The sequence below is a fragment of the Aptenodytes patagonicus genome, chromosome 1 (genome assembly GCF_965638725.1).
Source record: "Aptenodytes patagonicus chromosome 1, bAptPat1.pri.cur, whole genome shotgun sequence".
Classification (NCBI taxonomy): domain Eukaryota; kingdom Metazoa; phylum Chordata; class Aves; order Sphenisciformes; family Spheniscidae; genus Aptenodytes; species Aptenodytes patagonicus.
The window spans coordinates 138801010-138819432 of record NC_134949.1 but is presented as its reverse complement, the minus strand read 5'-3'; the positions used below and the strand labels follow the sequence as shown (position 1 = coordinate 138819432).

Sequence of the window (18423 nt, the reverse complement as noted above, 5' to 3'; positions counted from 1 at the left end):
GCCAGGAACAGTTTCATCTTTGTCCCACAGCTGAAGTCTCCGTTATACCGGAGAAGTCTGGTACAGTGAAATAAGTTCCTTGCAACAGCAGTGTATTCATTTGTGTTTCTCCTTACCACTGACCATGCGCTTCACATTTTCCCCACATGTACAAGATTGGTTTTGGCATGTATAATTTCCATAATATCTGTATCTTCAGTAAACATTCATTGTAAATTTAATCATTAACCTTTCTGCTAGCACAACTGAAGGAACAGGGACCTTCTGCACTTGGATCTCACAATCGGTTTTGAGAGCTTTTAACCATTTTCAGAGCTGCTCACAGTCTGCTTAATGTGTTGAGGAAACTAAGGAGCTAGGGAATGGTTTATAAACCTTATCCTGACACATTACAGCATTTATGTTGCTTCACAATTGAACCTTATAGGCATACAAACACAGTAAATTCATATACTTTAAGATCAGTGGAGTAAGAATGCTGTATCGGTAGTATCTTTTCCCAATATTTAGCAAGTTTTTACAACAAATATTTAAAACCCGTGAAACATTTGGCAAAATGACTTAATACTAAGGAAACGTTATCGCTAGAATAAGATACCAGGTCCACATAAGGCAAACAGACACTATAATGAAAGAAAAAAAGTAAAAGAGAAGACATTTTCGCAAAATCTCTGGAAGTTCAAATCTAGCACAGAACTCCTCCTTAAAAATCATGTAAAGCAATGAGGCCACTCCATATTTAAAGCCATTTTGTTTTTATCTATTGGGGTAGTCACTTTACATCATACCAAAAAGACTGTATAACGAATACAAGTGTCAAGAATCAGTTTTTTATGGCACAAAAGGAAGTTTTCCATTAACCTGCTTTCAGAGTTGTTAAATACATTAATTGAAGACAAAGAAACTAAGGCTACCACAAAATAGTATTTGCATGACGATGTTAGTCTTTATTCAGCTTCTTAACTGACTCCTCCAGTCTGAAGGTGGAGAAGAATCTTTCCATTAGTTTCAGTGATTTATTCTGGATGAAAAGATTCTTTTCCTACGTTTGACACAAATTTATTTTCTCATTCATATTGTTATTCAAAGTTCACATAAGCTTGTACCTTATAGTGTATGGAATTTAAGATTAAAATAAAACTCTACTCTTAACATAACCTTTTCTATAATGTAAAAATACTCTACATGTTTAACATATCAAGAATGTTAAGCATTCACTTTGGGGAAAAACTATTTTATGTATTTTTCAGTACAAACCCAACTGTTAATGTTTTGTATTGATGTATCCCTGTTAAGTTGGGTGCCACCCAGCGTTCATCTTCTGCAAGAGCTATGCACACAAGACAGTTTTTAACAACTGCAAATTTGAGATGCTGCTTACTTTTTATCTTTACTTCTCCCCTACCCCTCCACTGTGGCAAATTTACATCTTTGAAATAATGAGTGTTTATCAAAATCAGTATAAAAATAGCAGCATGCTACTAGACATGAAAAGCAGACTCATCATGCATTATGGATTTAAATGCAGATTTCTGCCTTCCTTTTATATTATCAAAATCTTTTCAAAGTTAACATCAAGGCAAGGGGTATAAGGACAGACACTGCATAGTATGATTTGATACTAATCTGAACTGGGTATTTGTATTTAATCAAAATCCATGATAATTACAGGGTAAACCATTTTTATTTCAAAATACAAGTTTAACTGGAATTGTAGTGATGAAAGCAGAAGAGGGAAAAATGCAGTCTTTTACAGCCCATGTCACTGTATCTCACTTGCATCCAGAGGTAAAAGCTCTAATTGGTGAAGAGACAAAATATTTGTGGCATTTCATTGAACCTTTGTGATAATCCAGCATTATCCATTTCTAAAGAAATATAAATACTTTAAAACAAACATTGAAAATAAATCCTTTTGATGTAACAAACTACACTCTTTACCGAGAATTTTCAGTCTTCTTAAAAGAAAGGGACTTCACCCAAAAAATAATCGAAATATCAATGCAGAACAATCCTTGGAGGATAAAAGTCGGAATGTAAACCTCTGTTCCAAATTAGATCTGAAAAGCAAAAACACCACACCATGTATTTAATTCACATGCCTTTTTCATCAAGCAACTCTGTCTTTAAGCTATTGTTACGGTTCAGCAGGAGACTTCCTGAACTCAGTACAGTACTGTTTTTGCCTCAGCTCATACCCTGTTTCCTTAACATGTGAACAATTACTCTCTTCTTACGTCCCCACCACCGCTGTTACGACAGTTATGCAGGTGAGCCATTCTGCCAATATAATTACGCACAAATAGTGCAGACATAAATTAGCCCACGATTCTCAAAAATGAAAACAAAACTGAGTTTGAGGGTAACTTCCCTAAGTAGTGACTATCCAAATTAATTTGGTGGCAAAATGAATGGTTTTCTAACCATTCTTCTGACATAAACAACAAAGGAAACGTTCCACCAAGTCTTTCACGGTAACTATGACCTTGGAAGCCGCATTTCATTCTAGGTAGACTAGGATGATCCTCAGGGAGGTTATTCACAGTTTATCTCTTTATGTCTTTTCCTTTCTTAAAGCATGATATTAATATTATATTGCACAGCTGACAGAAGCTTAAAAACAATCATAGCTGCTCACTTAAATACATTATCCCACACAAAGGTCCATTAATTTGCAAATTTTATTCTTTCAATATTCCTACAGCTACTTATTACTTTAACGTCTTACAATAGCTTCGTTATTAAAAGCATGCAGTACTAGAAAGTGTTTCTAGCTTCAGTAAGCTAAATCTTCAGTAAGCTCAACCACTGACAGGTCCAAAGTGCAATTTTCAAAAGTCTGAAGAAAAATTCATCAAGACTTTGATATTTTTAAAATATTTGATCTAATGCACCATATATTGAGAACCTCAAAATAGTCAAAATAATGTAAGCATTTAAAGAGAATTAGTCATATTACCAACTCAGAGAGAGGACTAAAAAGATGAAAAGTTAAAACATGATAATGTACTTAGGACAGTCTTTCCAATTAAGTTAACTCACTGGCTTAGTAAGTTACTACTTATCCTCTCAGCCAGTTGACCCTGCACACAGTCATCTCTCAACCGCAAAATAAAGTGCATCATCTTAGAAAACATTTCACAGCAGATTCTACTTCTGCAATTTACTATATATTTGGAATTACAACAATTTTACTACTACAAATTAAGAGCGTGCATGGTCAAGTTACTACGGCTTAGTGATAAGCAGTAACACAACTGATTGCGACAATCTGTAAATTCAGGATTACGGTTAACTTTAGTAACTAATAAGATGCAGCTTTTTATGTAAACAAAAATGGAGACTTCAAGTCTTTGGTTTTTTTAAAAACACAAATCCCTTAATTATTTCTGTCGTTATTATTAGATAGTGAGGTTGTTAAAACTACAGAGGAATCAGAAAGCTGAAACCCACAGGTGTTCACGCAATTCCCCAAAACACCTATGTAACCCGTGACCTGTTCCAGCAGTTGGTGTCCAATGCAGTTTGCATCAGCAGTTTATGGCTGATCCTGCCTCGACTCAAGTGGCCACAGCTGCCCTACGTGGCACAGGAGCTGACCCACCAATCTGTGCGTCTGCACCCTGAGAGGTCTTTCTAGCCTACTGTGCAGGGGATGCAAGGAAATCCTACTAGTCTGCTAAACCTTCCTGTATCATCTACTTTGCTTTCCATCATGAGCTTGTTGTACGGAGCTTACACTTCAGAGCAGTACTGAGGGCTACATTCAGTTCCTTCAATATGAACATACCCAGCTATGTCCATGTATGTAGTCACCAACTCGCTAACTGCAACTCCTCGCGCACACACGCACACGTATATTTATGCACACACACAATCATTTGAATGGATGCTGCTACGTAAACTCTAGGTCTTTGGGGTCAAATGACTTCGATTTTCTTTCGGGCATCTTAAGGGGAATGAGAAGACTGCTCTCCATGGATGTTTTAATAGTAAGACACTAAGCATACTATTTGCTTAGAGGTCAACTAGAGGATGATTGTAGGACAGAAGAGAGACCAGAAAGCTGGCATGCATATGTCCACACCACTTCCTGAAGCAGTCCCTGAGAAGGTGAGCTATTCTGAACATCAATGTATTATTTTACTTGCTCTAAACCAAGGAAAAACAGCTTATTGCCAAAGATGACTGTTTCAAGGATATGATAAAAACCATATGTTTACTACTTACGTCATCAATATCTTCATCATCATCTCCAATATCATCAAACTGGATTTCATCATCATCTCCAGGACCGAATGTGTCCGTTTCATTGATTTTAGCTAAAAAGGAATTTAGAGAAGTTAAGGAGTGCACTCACACCACGTCAAGATAGATTGAATATTCCCGTCCAACATGAACTTCCAATTTGAAGTGAAAAGATTCTTACCGTGTTCCGGAAGCTCCCCATATGCTTTCAGACTTCTGGCTTCATCTGCATTGTACTTTAGAATAACATCAGCCTTGTTATCCTAAATAAGAATTTATTAGAATTTATTAGTCATCTATGAAGAAAAAACCTCCCTATTAACCTCGGCAGACTAGTACCACCTATATTATTTATAGAAGAATAACACCTGTATTATTTATATGAGTATCTTGCTTCTCCTTCCCCTCCAGTTCCTTTAAATGAAAAGTAAAAAACGCTCATTTGTAGAATATCTTCTTTTCTTCTGGGTGATAACTTAATTTTCTCCTATTATAAGTCATTTGAGAAGTTCAGTTTCGTGCCTTTGAAATTAATCTTTCTTCAGAGAACACACATAGTGAGGTGTTTGGTGGTCAGTCAGAAAGTGTCAAAACTTCCTAGTTTTAAGTAGTTTAATATATACAGTAAATGACAGTATCTTAAATGTTTCACAAGTCTAATGTACGTTTCAGAAGCAGAACCTATCTTCAAACAACTGATGACACAACACTAACAATCATGAAAAAGCATTTACCTAATGAAAATCTGACAACTGTTTTCCATTAACCTTTGCATTAGGTAAAATTATGCTACTCCATTTTTTGAAATTTAAGTAGAAACTTATCACTGATCAATTGGCCTCTTAAGGTAAAAGCCTAAACATCAAGGGTCCAAAATTCTGATTACCACAATAAAATGTTTGGTGCTTGGCTCAATCTCCCTTATATCACAGGGAGCATCAAACTGCTACACCTGGAAAAAAAGGTCAGGTGTGATGCCAATAAGCACCGTCACTCACAAAGTCTCAGGGTGCAATTTAGAAGAACAAGTTGAACTGGGATTTGTCATCTACTCATGACAATCTTTCTGTAACACAAGGAAACTAAAAGTCATGATTTAGCATAACTAAATACAAATTCAAAGAAAGTTAGATGGGAGCTTCCTCACGCTACCCGCTGCAATTTAACATTAAATAAAGCTGTTTGTAAGATATTCTTCATTGGCGAATTACACTGAATTTTTACCTGGTAGTCTCTTAAGCCAACCAATATAATATCAGATGTATTTATCCAAACCTGAAAGAGAAAACATATGTTATATTGCAGGAATTCAACTTTTGTTGTGTAACACCAGAGTCAAACAGCACATTTAGGTTTACTGAGAGACATGAAACATTTCACTACAGCCACCATTTAAACTTTCTAACCAGTAAACTGGAAATATCCAATTTCATATTTTAACAGCAAAACCAAGGTTATAAATACTCACAGATATATTATTTCACATGTTACGGAGCTATTGCTAAGGTAAATCAAACTTCTTTGAAGAGCTTCTAGCCAACAAGGTGGTTAAGTCATAACTTCTGAGAAAACAGAAATAATGCATCGAGCCACCACGCTGCGAACTGAGCTCCACAAGGGCAAAAATGAAAGAAAAACCCGGTGAAGGACGGACAAGCACAGTGAAGAGCACAAGACAATGAATGGAGTTGTTTCTAGTAACTGACTATGCTAATCAGGCAAACCAAAGCCAGAAGCCTGCAAAACAGGACATGCTAATTTAAATGCACAAGATAGTTCTATCCCACATCGGCTTGATTTTTTTGGAGATGAAATACATTTCAGTTGAGATTTCCTTTCTTTTAGACATGAGGAATAGATAAGCGATGCTTTCTGTAGAAAGAAAGAAATTCTGTAGCACCTAGCATTTATCTATGTACAATCTCCATTACCTTCAACAGTTTATTGCAGTGTATTGCAGGCAGCTAGCAGGACTCACACTGATACCAAGATATGTGCAGTCACTGGTCTCCAAAAACAGACAGGTGGAACAATCCAGAATGAACACAGTGAACATCTGTTTTTATTGGGAACAGACTATCTGAGAGGACCTCCTCCGTACCATACACCAGCAGAGGTCAGAAAGCTGTAACATCTGACAAGGGCGAGAGGGGACACCACCCAAAGATGGCAAAGTTAAGAATGCAAACACGGACACCTGACTTCCCTGAAGGTATAAACTTTTGCAGATCAGCTTTGCGCGAAACTATTTTGGGAACTGATGAAGTGGACAATGAAGTGACAGCATCTGAGGTGCCTGCGGGAAGCTATAAAGAAACTTTCCGAAGCCACCCCTATTGAACTAGTCTCAGATAAGTCACCCAGTGAGAAGATGATAATTATTCAGTTCCTCCCCAGATCAAACTAAGTGGGGCATCAAACCCTGATTCTTACTGGTTTTAGGAAATAGCATACAAAAAAAGTGGCTTTGGACAACCCTCTTACACCTTTATTTTCCTATGCTGGGTGTCAACCTTCATGTTAATACAAGTTCTCCTGCTAAGCTAAGTACTGATCTAGTCTCAGATATAACATGCCGATTTTCCAAATAGTCATCAAGTTCCCCATCTACAATTAGGGAGCTTTTTAATATTTCATATACATACAAGTTTCTACAATATGAAAAATTAGGATTTCATGAGCAGCCAAAAAAATCCCCCCTGAAATATACACATCCAAAGGCAGCCTTTCAACTACAAGCTTCACTCAAAAGTCAGACTGCCTATTTTTGTGCCAGCTATACAAACAGAAGAACAAACTAGTTTACTGTCAAAAAAGAAGTTTAAGATATTAAATACGGTAGAAATATTAACTTTTGTAACGAACTACATATGTAAATTTTTACAATCATGCATAATGCCACTGTTCTCTATTGCAATGCTTCAGGATTACCTTTTTCCTTAGTTTCCCTCTAATATGACATAACCTCTTCACACCATCAAAACATAATGCCTCCAGTCTTCCATTGCCTAACATCTTGATCACCTGGGCATATTCTGAAAGAGATGGTAACATATAGCAAAACTTCTAAACAAATACAGCTTCATGAAACAACCAATAACTTTTGCCACTGTAACCAAAATTTACTGTAACATTTTATCAAACATGAACAGCTGAGAGGAGCTTTGATCAGCCACACAGGCTGCTGAAGGTATCACAGTTTTCGTATCATTGTTGATGTTAACATTTTCAAACACTGCTCATTCTTGCTTGTATCTGTGCTTTTGTTCCTTCTGAAATGCTTACTACAGATAATTTTTAGAGCTATCAAGTCACACTCAGAGTTTGAAAGTTTATGACAGCATCACAGCGCCTGTCCTAACAGACAAAATCTCGTGCTATCATTGAGGGAAGAGGAGAAAGCGGTACATCCTGTACACCCCACTGATACTCTGAATCCCTTCTGCAGAGGCTCTGTGGAAAAAAATGCTGTTCTTGAAAGGACACGTTCTGGTGTTCTCAGAAACCATCTGAAAGGCAAGTACCAGGCTTCAGCTGAAAACTATGAAGCTTCTCTCCAATACCCACCCTCAATCTCCCACCTTGTATTTAATGTCCTTCCCTCACCAAGTTCCAGAAATCACTACTGAAGTACTTTACACACACTATTAAAGTTTGCAGCATAATGTGTTACCATTTAACTAAAAAGAATAAAGCTTGTAAGAATTATAACATTATTATTATAAAGCTTGTAAGAATTATAACATTATCTGATGCCCATACTTGCCAGGAAAAAAAATTTTCTCAATTAGCCGGAGCTGTATTTCAACACTCTAAAATCTTTCCTTAGCACAAGCCAGATAGTCCAACAAACCACATGAGAATATTAGTAACTGAGAATAATGTTTCATTGCTGCTCATGGCTTGGATGGGTGTACTCTTCCCTGGGTTAAAAACTGGCTGGATGGCTGGGCCCAAAGAGTTGTGGTGAATGGGGTTAACTCCAGTTGGCGGCCGGTCACGAGCGGTGTTCCCCAGGGCTCAGTTTTGGGGCCAGTTCTGTTTAATATCTTTATCAACGATCTGGATGAGGGGATCGAGTGCACCCTCAGTAAGTTTGCAGATGACACCAAGTTGGGCGGGAGTGTTGATCTGCTCGAGGGTAGGAAGGCTCTGCAGAGGGACCTGGACAGGCTGATCCATGGGCCGAGGCCAACTGTATGAGGTTCAACAAGGCCAAGTGCCGGGTCCTGCACTTCGGCCACAACAACCCCAGGCAGCGCTACAGGCTTGGGGAAGAGTGGCTGGAAAGCTGCCTGTCGGAAAAGGACCTGGGGGTGTTGGTTGACAGCCGGCTGAACATGAGCCAGCAGTGTGCCCAGGCGGCCAAGAAGGCCAATGGCATCCTGGCCTGTATCAGAAATAGTGTGGCCAGCAGGAGTAGGGAAGTGATCGTGCCCCTGTACTCAGCACTGGTGAGGCCGCACCTCGAATACTGTGTTCAGTTTTGGGCCCCTCACTACAAGAAGGACATTGAGGTGCTGGAGCGTGTCCAGAGAAGGGCAACGAGGCTGGTGAGGGGTCTGGAGAACAAGTCCTATGAGGAGCAGCTGAGGGCACTGGGGTTGTTTAGCCTGGAGAAAAGGAGGCTGAGGGGAGACCTCATCGCTCTCTACAACTATCTGAAAGGGGGTTGTAGCGAGGTGGGGGTTGGTCTCTTCCCCCAGGTAACTAGTGATAGGACAAGAGGAAATGGCCTCAAGTTGTGCCAGTGGAGGTTTAGATTGGATATTAGGAAAAATTTCTCCACCGAAAGGGTTGTCAAGCATTGGAACAGGCTGCCCAGGGAAGTGGTTGAGTCCCCATCCCCGGAGGTATTTGAAAGACGTGTAGATGTGGTGCTTAGGGACATGGTTTAGTGGTGGACTTGGCAGTGCTAGGTTAATGGTTGGACTTGATGATCTTAAGGGTCTTTTCCAACCTAAACGATTCTATGATTAAGTAGATTTTGCTTGGGAGTTGGAAAGAATTTTAAGTTTTATAGGTGCATCAAAATCAACTCCTTTTTTTGCTTACAACTGTTACAGAATACCAGAAAGAGCTTAAAAATGAGTTCAGTGGTCACTTCTTTTACAGTGATTTAAGTCAGTACTTCTCCTGTATTTCTAACAAAGCAACTGATTAACTGGTCACAAGGCAAGTACTTGCATATATGTGAGCAACCACAAGAGTGTGACACACAAGACAGGGTAAGCCAAAAGGGAGGTGAGCTCGCTGCCACCAAAAGGCAGGGGAGAGGGGAATCCTAGTCATCACCCTCCAGCTGAACAGTCCTGCGGCTTACTTTACCTGACAACATCCAAGTAAGGACCTTACCTATTGCTCCTGTTTTAGTAACTGTTAGACATCCCAACCCAGGAGCCAATTCAACCAAACCATCAGGGGACAGTGGAAGAACAGCGAGATGTACTGTTCTGCCAGGTCAGTGATCCAAGAAATGTTACAGTCGGTATAAAACAGAAAGCGGGACTGTGCATCCAAGAGACAACAAACAACTACTGGCAACACTGAACTACATCAGCTAAGCTAGCTGCTTACAGGCCCTTACACAGAGGAACTCAAGGGATTTTTAGGGAATGTTTACATACATACTGTATTACACACGGCATCACAATAAGGTCAAGGAGAGGCAAGCTTCATTCTTAAGTGGTTGAAGCTATTTAAAATTTCCCTTTTCCTAAAGTCTTCCTCCTACACTAAATGTGTCATTTAGAATTCAAATACAACCCCAGTAAGAATACCTGTCTTTATTCCACAATAACTTTGTATTTCTCAGACATCCAGATGTTTTCTTTGTGTATCAACTTCCAATGTACGTCACTTACAATATCTGACTGAAAACAATGGCATTGCCATACTACAGTTAAAAACTCACCTTGCCCGTCTTCCTTGAACACCAGTTCTCTTTTTTCCGATTCATTCTCATTCTTACCTCGTCGCCTATTTTTACCTCCTTTGCCTAAATTAAAAGGGGGAAAAAAAGATGTGTTACTATCTGTGAATACAGTGAATAAAATAATCAGACTTACAGGGATTTCTGTGCCTGTTCTCTATATGGCTGTTTTGAGTATCTGTCGTGGTTTAACCCAGCGGGCAGTTAAACACCACACAGCCGTTCACTCACTCCCCCCCAGTGGGATGGGGGAGAGAATCTGGAAAAAGGTAAAACTCGTGGGTTGAGATAAAGACAATTTAATAGGACAGAAAAGGAAGGGAAAATAATAATAATAATGATAAAAGAATATACAAAACAAGTGATGCACGATGCAATTGCTCACCACCCACTGACCCATGCCCAGCCAGTTCCCCAGCAGTGGCTGCGCCCTGCCGGCTAGCTTCCCCCAGTTTTTGTTCAGCATGACGTCACATGGTATGGAATATCCCTTTGATCAGTTTGGGTCAGCTGTCCTGGCTGTGCCCCCTCCCAGCTTCTTGTGCACCTGCAGCCTTCTCAGTCAGTAGAGCATGGGAAGCTGGAAAGTCCTTGGCTAGTGTAAGCACTACTTAGCAACAACTAAAACATCGGTGTGTTATCAACATTATTCCCATCCTAAATCCAAAACCCAGCACTGTACCAGCTACTAGGAAGAAAATTAACTCTATCCCTGCCGAAACCAGGACAGTATCCTGTCCAGATCTAGATTTTTTGCTTGCATTTTTAGCTCTAACTTTTTAACAGAATAGCAACATAATAATCAAAAGATTAGAGCCTCCACTATTTAAGATGTCCTGGTTGCTCTGGAGTGACAGTAGCCTTCAACAAGGACTTGCACAAGATCGCCATTTTCGGTTTTTGTGACCACTGCTACAAAATACCTCATAAATAATGGTAGGACAACCTCATGCACGTAACCACCAAAGAGCATTAGAATAACTTGAGGGGCTATGGTAGTGCTGAAATCCCTGAAATACTCAGAGGAAAGCTTACACTCCGAAGATGCCCTTTTTAAAAGACACACACGTGGCAACAGGATTAAATGCTCTTCATGAAGACGCAGAAGAGCAGCTCATACTTCCCCCCACCCCCGCCGTTAAAAAGCTGCTCTTCCCTTCCTCTCTTTTTCTTCTTTTCCTTTAAGCAGCGGGGTGGGGGAAAAGGGGAGAAGCAGCAATCCCCAGCGAGTGCACGGAGGGGCACGCACACCCAGCCGCTTCCGCGGCGGCCGCCCCCGAGGGCCGGCGGGCAGGGCCGCCCCTGACAGCCAAGCCCCGCCAGGGCCTCCCCCTCCTGGCCGGCCGGGCCCCAGAGGCCTCCGACACGCCGCTGAGCCGCGTACGACCGGGGCCAGGCCGGGACCCGCGCCCCAGAAGGGCCGGGAGCCGGGGGTGGGTGGGTAGGGAACCGGCCCAGGGGACCCGCCGGCACGGCAGGGTGGGCGGGAAGGCTCCTCCGCCCCCTCCCCGCCCCGCCCGCGGGCACCAGGCCGCGGCGGCTCCCACGTGAGGAGGAGGAGGAGGCGGCGGCGGCGGCGGCGGGGGGGGCGTCCCCGGGCCTCCCCAGCGCGGCCGCGCCCGGGCCCGGGCCCGGGCTCGGGCTCGTCGCTACAGCGAAGGGACGGGCCGCCGCAGAAGGCCCGCCGGAGGGGAAGTCGCCTCACCTTTATTCTTGGGCATGGCGCCGGGCGCTCCGCCGCGGAGGGGCTGCGGGCAGGGGCGGCGGTTGGGGCTTCACGTGGCTCCCGCGAGGCGGAGGCGGGCAGCGGCTCCGGGCGGGATCGGCGGCGGCTCCTCGCGCGGCGGGGCCGGGGCTGCGGCTGACTCGTGCGTTCCGCCCGCTGGCGCCGATCCGCCCCACAGCGCCCCCTGGCGCGCGGGCGGGCTCGCCGCCTCCCGGCAGCGCCGCCTCTGCGCACGCGCCCCGCCGAGTGGGCGCGCATGCGCCTCGCGCCCTCCTGGCAGCCTGCGCGGTCCCGGCGGCGTAGCGGCGTCGGGGGGGGGTCACGCTTCAATGGGCGTCGTGATCGGCGGACACCGCGCGATTGGCCAGGACTCCGCGCCGGGCGGGCGGCGGCGGCCAATCAGGGGCTCCAGGAGGCGGCTGTCGGCGCGAGCGGCGGCGCTGGGCGGGCGCGGCAGCCGCGCGGTGCGGGCGGGCTCGGTGGGGGCCGGGCAGAGCACCCGCGGGGCGCCTCGGCCTCACCCAAACGCGCACGAACCTCAGCGGGCCACCGAGACGTCGCCGCGGAGTTCTGGGGTCTTTACAACGCCGACCCCAAAGAACGGTGCCGGCGGGCGCCCTGCTGCCCCCCCCCCGGCAGCCCGCCCGCCGCCCCGGGCCCGCGCCCCGCCTGCAGCCGCCGCTCTCCCCCCGCTCCCCGTCTCCGCGCCGAGGCGTGGGGGCCAGCATCGGCTTCGGGAACGGCAGCTGAAGGGGGTTGCGAGGATTTCTCGTGGTGGATTTTAAGGAGAAGAAGAAGGAGGAGGTCTCGCACCTCTGGCCGGAGGAGCGGGCGGCGCACGCCCACCGAGCCCGGGGGAAACCTCGCACCTCTCGGGGAGGAAAAGCGTCGTTGCAAAGCTAAGCGATGAACGGTTACAAGCGGAGGGTGTGAAGGTGGGAACGGCTGAAGCAGGGCAAAACAGCATCATCAGGATCCCATGTTATACCGACCCCCCCCTTTCTTCCTTTCCAGAGCTTCTCAAGGCTTACAGATTATCCGGTTTACTCGAAAATTCATTTTAACGTGTTTTTAGACAGGCAGGGTAAAGCCTTGTGCGGGCACAGGGCTGCAGCCCGTAACACGCCTCGGATCCACGGCGTGCGTTGCGCTTGGGAAACAACGCTGCCCTCGCTCCTCGCTCACCCTTGCTGCCCGTGGTGCTTTGTTCGGCCTGTTGCCCAATCTCTCTTCGTGTCCTCGCAGCGTTCTTTTGGTACGCTTAGCAGGACCTCTGGTTACATTCCTCGTACATTCTCCATCACAATGACTGTAGTTTTACGTAGGCTATGCAAACTTTTAAAAATCTTCCATCTTTCCCAGGTCACAAGGCTAGAAGGAATTACCTTTTATAACACTTGCAGGCAGTGCAAGTAGTATTCAGCAGCCTCCCTTTAAGTTGTAGTTGATGGTCGACTGGAGCCTTTACAGGGTATTAAAATATGATATTCTTGCACTTTGGTCGTGCTGTGTCCAAATATATTGAGTGTACAGCGTCTACTGAATACAAGTGTTTTTCCTTCGGCTCCCTATTTACCTTACTAATAGTGAGCTGACTAAATATTCTGTAATACAGTGACATTTTAACTGACAAACACTCGCTTATTAAAAACTCTGGTTGGACGTGCACACTTGGTATGCTGCAAATGTAGCTCAGTGTTAGTGATGAACAAACAACAACTTTTATAACTGGGCAGAACAAATGATTAACCAAAAGAGCACTTTTTTTTTTTTTAAGATGTTTGAAAGTTTATTCATAGTAGAAATTTCAATTTCTTTTGAAGACTACAAAACCTGCCATTAGACAGGAGTACAAGCAATTATACCTTTCCAGAACTGTTCATAGTTACATCTGGAACAGTTCTAATTACACATTAATAGCATGATTGGAACATTTCCTCGATCAGACTCTGAATAAAACAATCATTTAAAGTATTCAGTACAATTTTTTTTTAAACTAGCATTTCAGTTCTATGACAGCAGTGCCAAGCATCTAACAGATGCTGTTGTAATGGTCTAGAACAAGGTACAAAACCACTGGTTTCCTGGAACAGTACCTTAGACTCACTTACATGCCATGCTGAGAAAACTAGTATAAAGTATGATTGTATAGAATTGTAGAAAAATATTTTATCTGTGATTTTGTCATTTTTTAAAAACGTTTTAAGTAGACACTCCCCCCCACCCCCCCCGATTGCAAAATAATTACATCCCTCATAAGTACACCTTCCCTTTGATTAGGTCAAGAGTATCAAGATAAAGCTAATCATTTACATCATTTCCGTAAGTGAAAATTCATCCGTTAACCACTGCTGCTTACTAAGGACCAACATACTTTGAATCCCTTCCTTCCAATAACAGAAAAGCACAGCTTTAGTTGGTACACCACATTTACAAAAGCAAAACACGCACAAAAAAAAAATCCCAGACACGTAAATCTATGTTCTTATGCCCTTGTCTCTTTAGAAAAAAAGTCTTAAATATTCTCTTGAAAGTCTCCTTGTAAGTTTCATTCAACGTTACAGTGATTATGAATAAAGAACTTTGCCCTTACTGGATATAGATGGCATTTAATGAGTATTGCAACTACGCTCTTCCTTCTCTTCTCTCATGCTCTCAGGCACAGGAAGTGGTAATTTCACACTAAAAAAAAGTAAACCATGGCCTACATATGGGAAATTCACCTGTATCTGCAGTTCTCCTTTCTCTATGACTGTCTATCCTAGAGTCACTTGCTATGCTTTGCAGACCAAGAAGCAGTCCAGCAATGAATTTGCAGTGTGTCATATATGCTCACACCCTAATAGAAAGGTCCTGGGATTCAAAGAAGCAGTATGTGGATTTCTTTATAGCTTCTAACAACTGTAGCTACAAAAACATAAAAATAAATGTGAAAGTTGTGAACATGGATCCTGAACAGGAGGTAAGGTACATAAAACCATGAAAGTCTAGCCTGTAAAATATACCCCCTGCATAAACAGGCTCTTTATACCTTGGTTTGGAAATTAACTTAGAAATATAGTGGATCTGGACTTCAGCACATTCGAGTTAGCATGTGCTAAACTGCTCTCTTTTAATAGCAGTTAAAATGTTCATCCTATGCTGCTATATACGTGACAGAGTAGCAACATCTGTAAAGTCTAGACTTAATGAACAGCTTACTTGGGAATGTAGATACATAAAATGTAGGAGTTAACTTTGCTTCCCTATTTGGCCGATGCCCAGCGAGCTTGACGGCCACAAAATATGGCTAAAATAAAATTACTGAAAATACTTTTATATTATTTTAACATAGATACTGCCAATAGTGAAGCAGCTTAACACTTCCTCCTTCTGGTCTGTTCTTTGCCAGGTACCTATATATACACACCGAGAACACACGAGAAATTCCTTCCTGAACTGAAATGCTATTACTGACACACTAGCAAGTACTGTCATGCCTTTATTTCAACAGTATCAGTTTTAAATCTTGTTTGTTGACTAGATACGACAATCTTCAGATTGAGACATTTAAAAGCCACTCCAGAAGGTATGGTTTCTAGATTTTGATGAGCCTGACTTGCGGTCCCTCATAGAGCTGAAAATACATTTTCTGAAAGGTAAGTTTTTACTAAATTCCTCTGGAACTGCAGACATTGTCAAAGAAAAATTAAAATGGCCTTTTTCTGCCTGTAGTTAAAGATGTTTCTTGAAGCAAGGGTAGATGCATCTGTACAGCTACAGGGAACTTCAATGCTAGAGCAGCGGGTAATGGAAAAATGCCAACTGCTTGGAAGAGCTGTGTGTTCAAATTTCTGAGATCTATGGTAATTTTAGAATCCTTGTTCATAAAACCAATTCCTTAACAATTATATGATGGATTAAATATTGAACAGACTTTTAAGGGCAATGGAAGTGGGATCCTTTGCAAGTCTAACAAAGGAAGCTTCCCCAGGGAACTCGGAAAAACTTGCGGCAGAAGGAACACTCTCACACTCATTTAGAGCAAATCTGTGGTGTCATAAAGATGATTCTCCCTTTCAACGAATCTCTGATGGTTTCAGGGAAACTAGCAAATTAATCACCATAAGAGAAATTTAATACCACTAAATCAAGAAAATACCTTCTTATGCAAAACACAAAATTGCACCTTTCAGTTTTTAAATTGTATTGTTCACACAGAGCTGTTCACCCAGATCCGTATTTATTAAAGCTTGAATTCCCAGTAGCCATTTTCATATCTGGAATGAGTTGATGTAGCATACCATTTTGGTGGCGTGGAACGCTCACTGAATTCAAGCACATTCCAGCGCACCTTCTCATGTGGGCAATTAGATCTTTCAAGACTAGCCATCAAGATGTGCCTTTAATTACTTAAGACACCGAGAGGCCAGGAGTATTAAAAGTTTATATTAGTATTTAAAATTAGTCTTTCACCCTCATTACACAAAGGTCATTCCATCTGGAGAAAAGCGAGAATACTCACTCCGAACAGCTTTGTTTTACCTGACTGGGACAATACTATTTTCATGGTAAATTATAATGACCCTTTTCTAACCCCAGACAGATCCGGATGACTCTCCTCTCGTTTTGCTTTGGCTGTCAATTAAAATTATCAGAAAATAACTGACAGAACATTAGATCCATCAGTCTTGCAACCGCAATGAATGCAGTTTAAACCTACTTTTTGCAGGCTTCTGCTTCTTAGCGGGACAATATGCTTTGCTTTACCTTCAGCGCTGCCTTTCTTGTAATGCCAACATTCACTGAACAAATCCTTTGCAGCTTAAACAAAAGTCACAGAATAGAGATAAAATATTAACAATGGATTATAAGAATAAACAATATAGAAGTGTCCTCTATCAGAAAGTATTTAGCAATGATTCCTGAGTCCAGAGATTAGATGGGAGAGAATAAAAGGGAGGGGATGGGGAACAAAAGACAGAGTGAGATATGGAGCAAGTTATCTTTTCTCTGGGTTGTATTACCTATTGTATATATAGTATGGTGAGAGATCCACTGTTTAAATTTTGAATACTATAAACAGTATCCTGATTTTCATGACATGACATGCAGCGTCAAAAACATGGAAATGTAGAAAAGACATAGGCAAGGAGAAATACATATTCATAGTATTACATTCAATAGCTGTTTAACAGTCAGGCTTCTTTTAGAGCTGTCCAACAATACTGATTAATCCAGGTGAACTGTTTAATCAGACTTAATTGTCAAAATGATTAATAATATCTAAGTAAAACAAGGCATGTATACATTAAAGAAAACAGCACGGAAATGTACTGCTTGTGAACTGTTTACAAAAACATACAAAATGTTGGATGGCACAAAGTATATAGTGCTAATATAAACAGATTGTTTAAGCTAAGTGCTTAACGTAAACTGTCCATCTCTACCTGTAACAAAGAATATCTTAGGGGACAAAAAATATTCCTTATAAAAATAATGCTATGTGGTGCAGAGTGCTTTATTCAGTGTATTTTTGACAGAGGTGGCATTCGTAATTCTTCTGGTTTATTCAATCGTGAACATGATCGTTTTCATTGCGTTTCCACTTGTCACTCCATTTGAAGCTCCAGTAAGATCAGTAACTTGCCATCAACAGTTTAAAGCAGGAACAGATGAAAGCAGTAGCAGCAGCAGGAGCAGCAGCATTATAGGTACCAGCTGGGACAGAGTGTGCTTGCAGGTATCTGTCAGATATGTGCTACCTGTCGCCATGATTTGTGCTATCATCTTATGCCATGGTACCAAATACCTGGTTGAGGTCACTTCACAGGGCTGTTGAGGTAATTTTTTTTATACCTCTCCTCTGAGCAAGAGTAGAACGGCCGACTGGCTCCAAAACCGGTGACTGATTACGATTCAAAGCAGAGTAAGTTGCTGCCATCGCACCCTGTGGGGCAGAGGGGAAAAAACCAAGAGGAGTACGTCGTGACTGACGCACACGCTAGAGATCACACAGCGCTAAGTGCCAGAGATTCTGGACAAGTTTTAACTTCCAGTCTACTTTCATCTACAAAACAGAAACATACCACTGCATTACTCAAATACCAGCAGTGTTTGGAGTAAGTGTTTTTGTAGGGTAATAAGTAGTTTTCAGATCAATCTAAAGCAATTTTACCTTGCTTAAAAAACCAAACCCAGATTGCTAAATCAAGTTCTCTTGCCATGCTTTGTGAACTAGTTGGGGAATGAAACCCCCTTGGTGGGCTGTCTCTGCTTATCACTTATCACTTACATAACCATTTCAGTTTTCAACAAAATATTTAAAAATCGCCCACATTATCCAGCACATGAAGATTTATTAAAAAAAAGAAAAAAGAAAGTTGTGAGCCGTGGGATCAGAACTTCCCCCTCTTTCCACTTGTGTTTTTGGATGCTAGAAATTTCTAATAGCTGACTCACAGAGAGTGTTAATTATATTCTTCAGATCCCTTTTAAGTTGCAAGACAGAGATTCTTGGATGTAGGACTGAAGGCAG

At 42.2% G+C, this 18423-nt stretch overlaps 2 protein-coding genes across 3 annotated transcripts in view; both read right to left on the bottom strand.

The window, feature by feature from the left end:
• Positions 1-734: 734 nt before the first annotated feature.
• EIF1AX (eukaryotic translation initiation factor 1A X-linked) lies at positions 735-12051 on the bottom strand. The gene is made up of 7 exons (XM_076356521.1): positions 11886-12051; positions 10163-10246; positions 7180-7283; positions 5473-5523; positions 4430-4511; positions 4231-4322; positions 735-2060 (listed from the first exon to the last, which is right to left on the bottom strand). Exons 1-7 carry the CDS (start codon positions 11899-11901, stop codon positions 2055-2057), a joined length of 435 nt encoding a protein of 144 aa, XP_076212636.1. The 5' UTR covers positions 11902-12051; the 3' UTR covers positions 735-2054.
• A 5337-nt stretch (positions 12052-17388) lies between these two features.
• The window catches only part of RPS6KA3 (ribosomal protein S6 kinase A3), a 78606-nt gene continuing 77571 nt past the window's right edge, over positions 17389-18423 (bottom strand). For both annotated transcript variants that reach the window (XM_076356505.1, XM_076356512.1), the window contains exon 22: positions 17389-17835. In XM_076356505.1, coding sequence (XP_076212620.1) covers positions 17713-17835 — 123 coding nt within the window. In that variant the 3' untranslated portion in view covers positions 17389-17712. The remainder of the gene's footprint in view (positions 17836-18423) is intronic.

Excerpts from the sequence above, each read along its gene's own strand:
- EIF1AX (XM_076356521.1), bottom strand. Across the intron at positions 5,524-7,179 it reads GAGGGAAACTAAGGAAAAAG|GTTTGGATAAATACATCTGA; the intron begins GTAATCCTGAAG and ends TTTCTCTTTCAG. Across the intron at positions 4,323-4,429 it reads TGGGGAGCTTCCGGAACACG|CTAAAATCAATGAAACGGAC; the intron begins GTAAGAATCTTT and ends ATTCCTTTTTAG.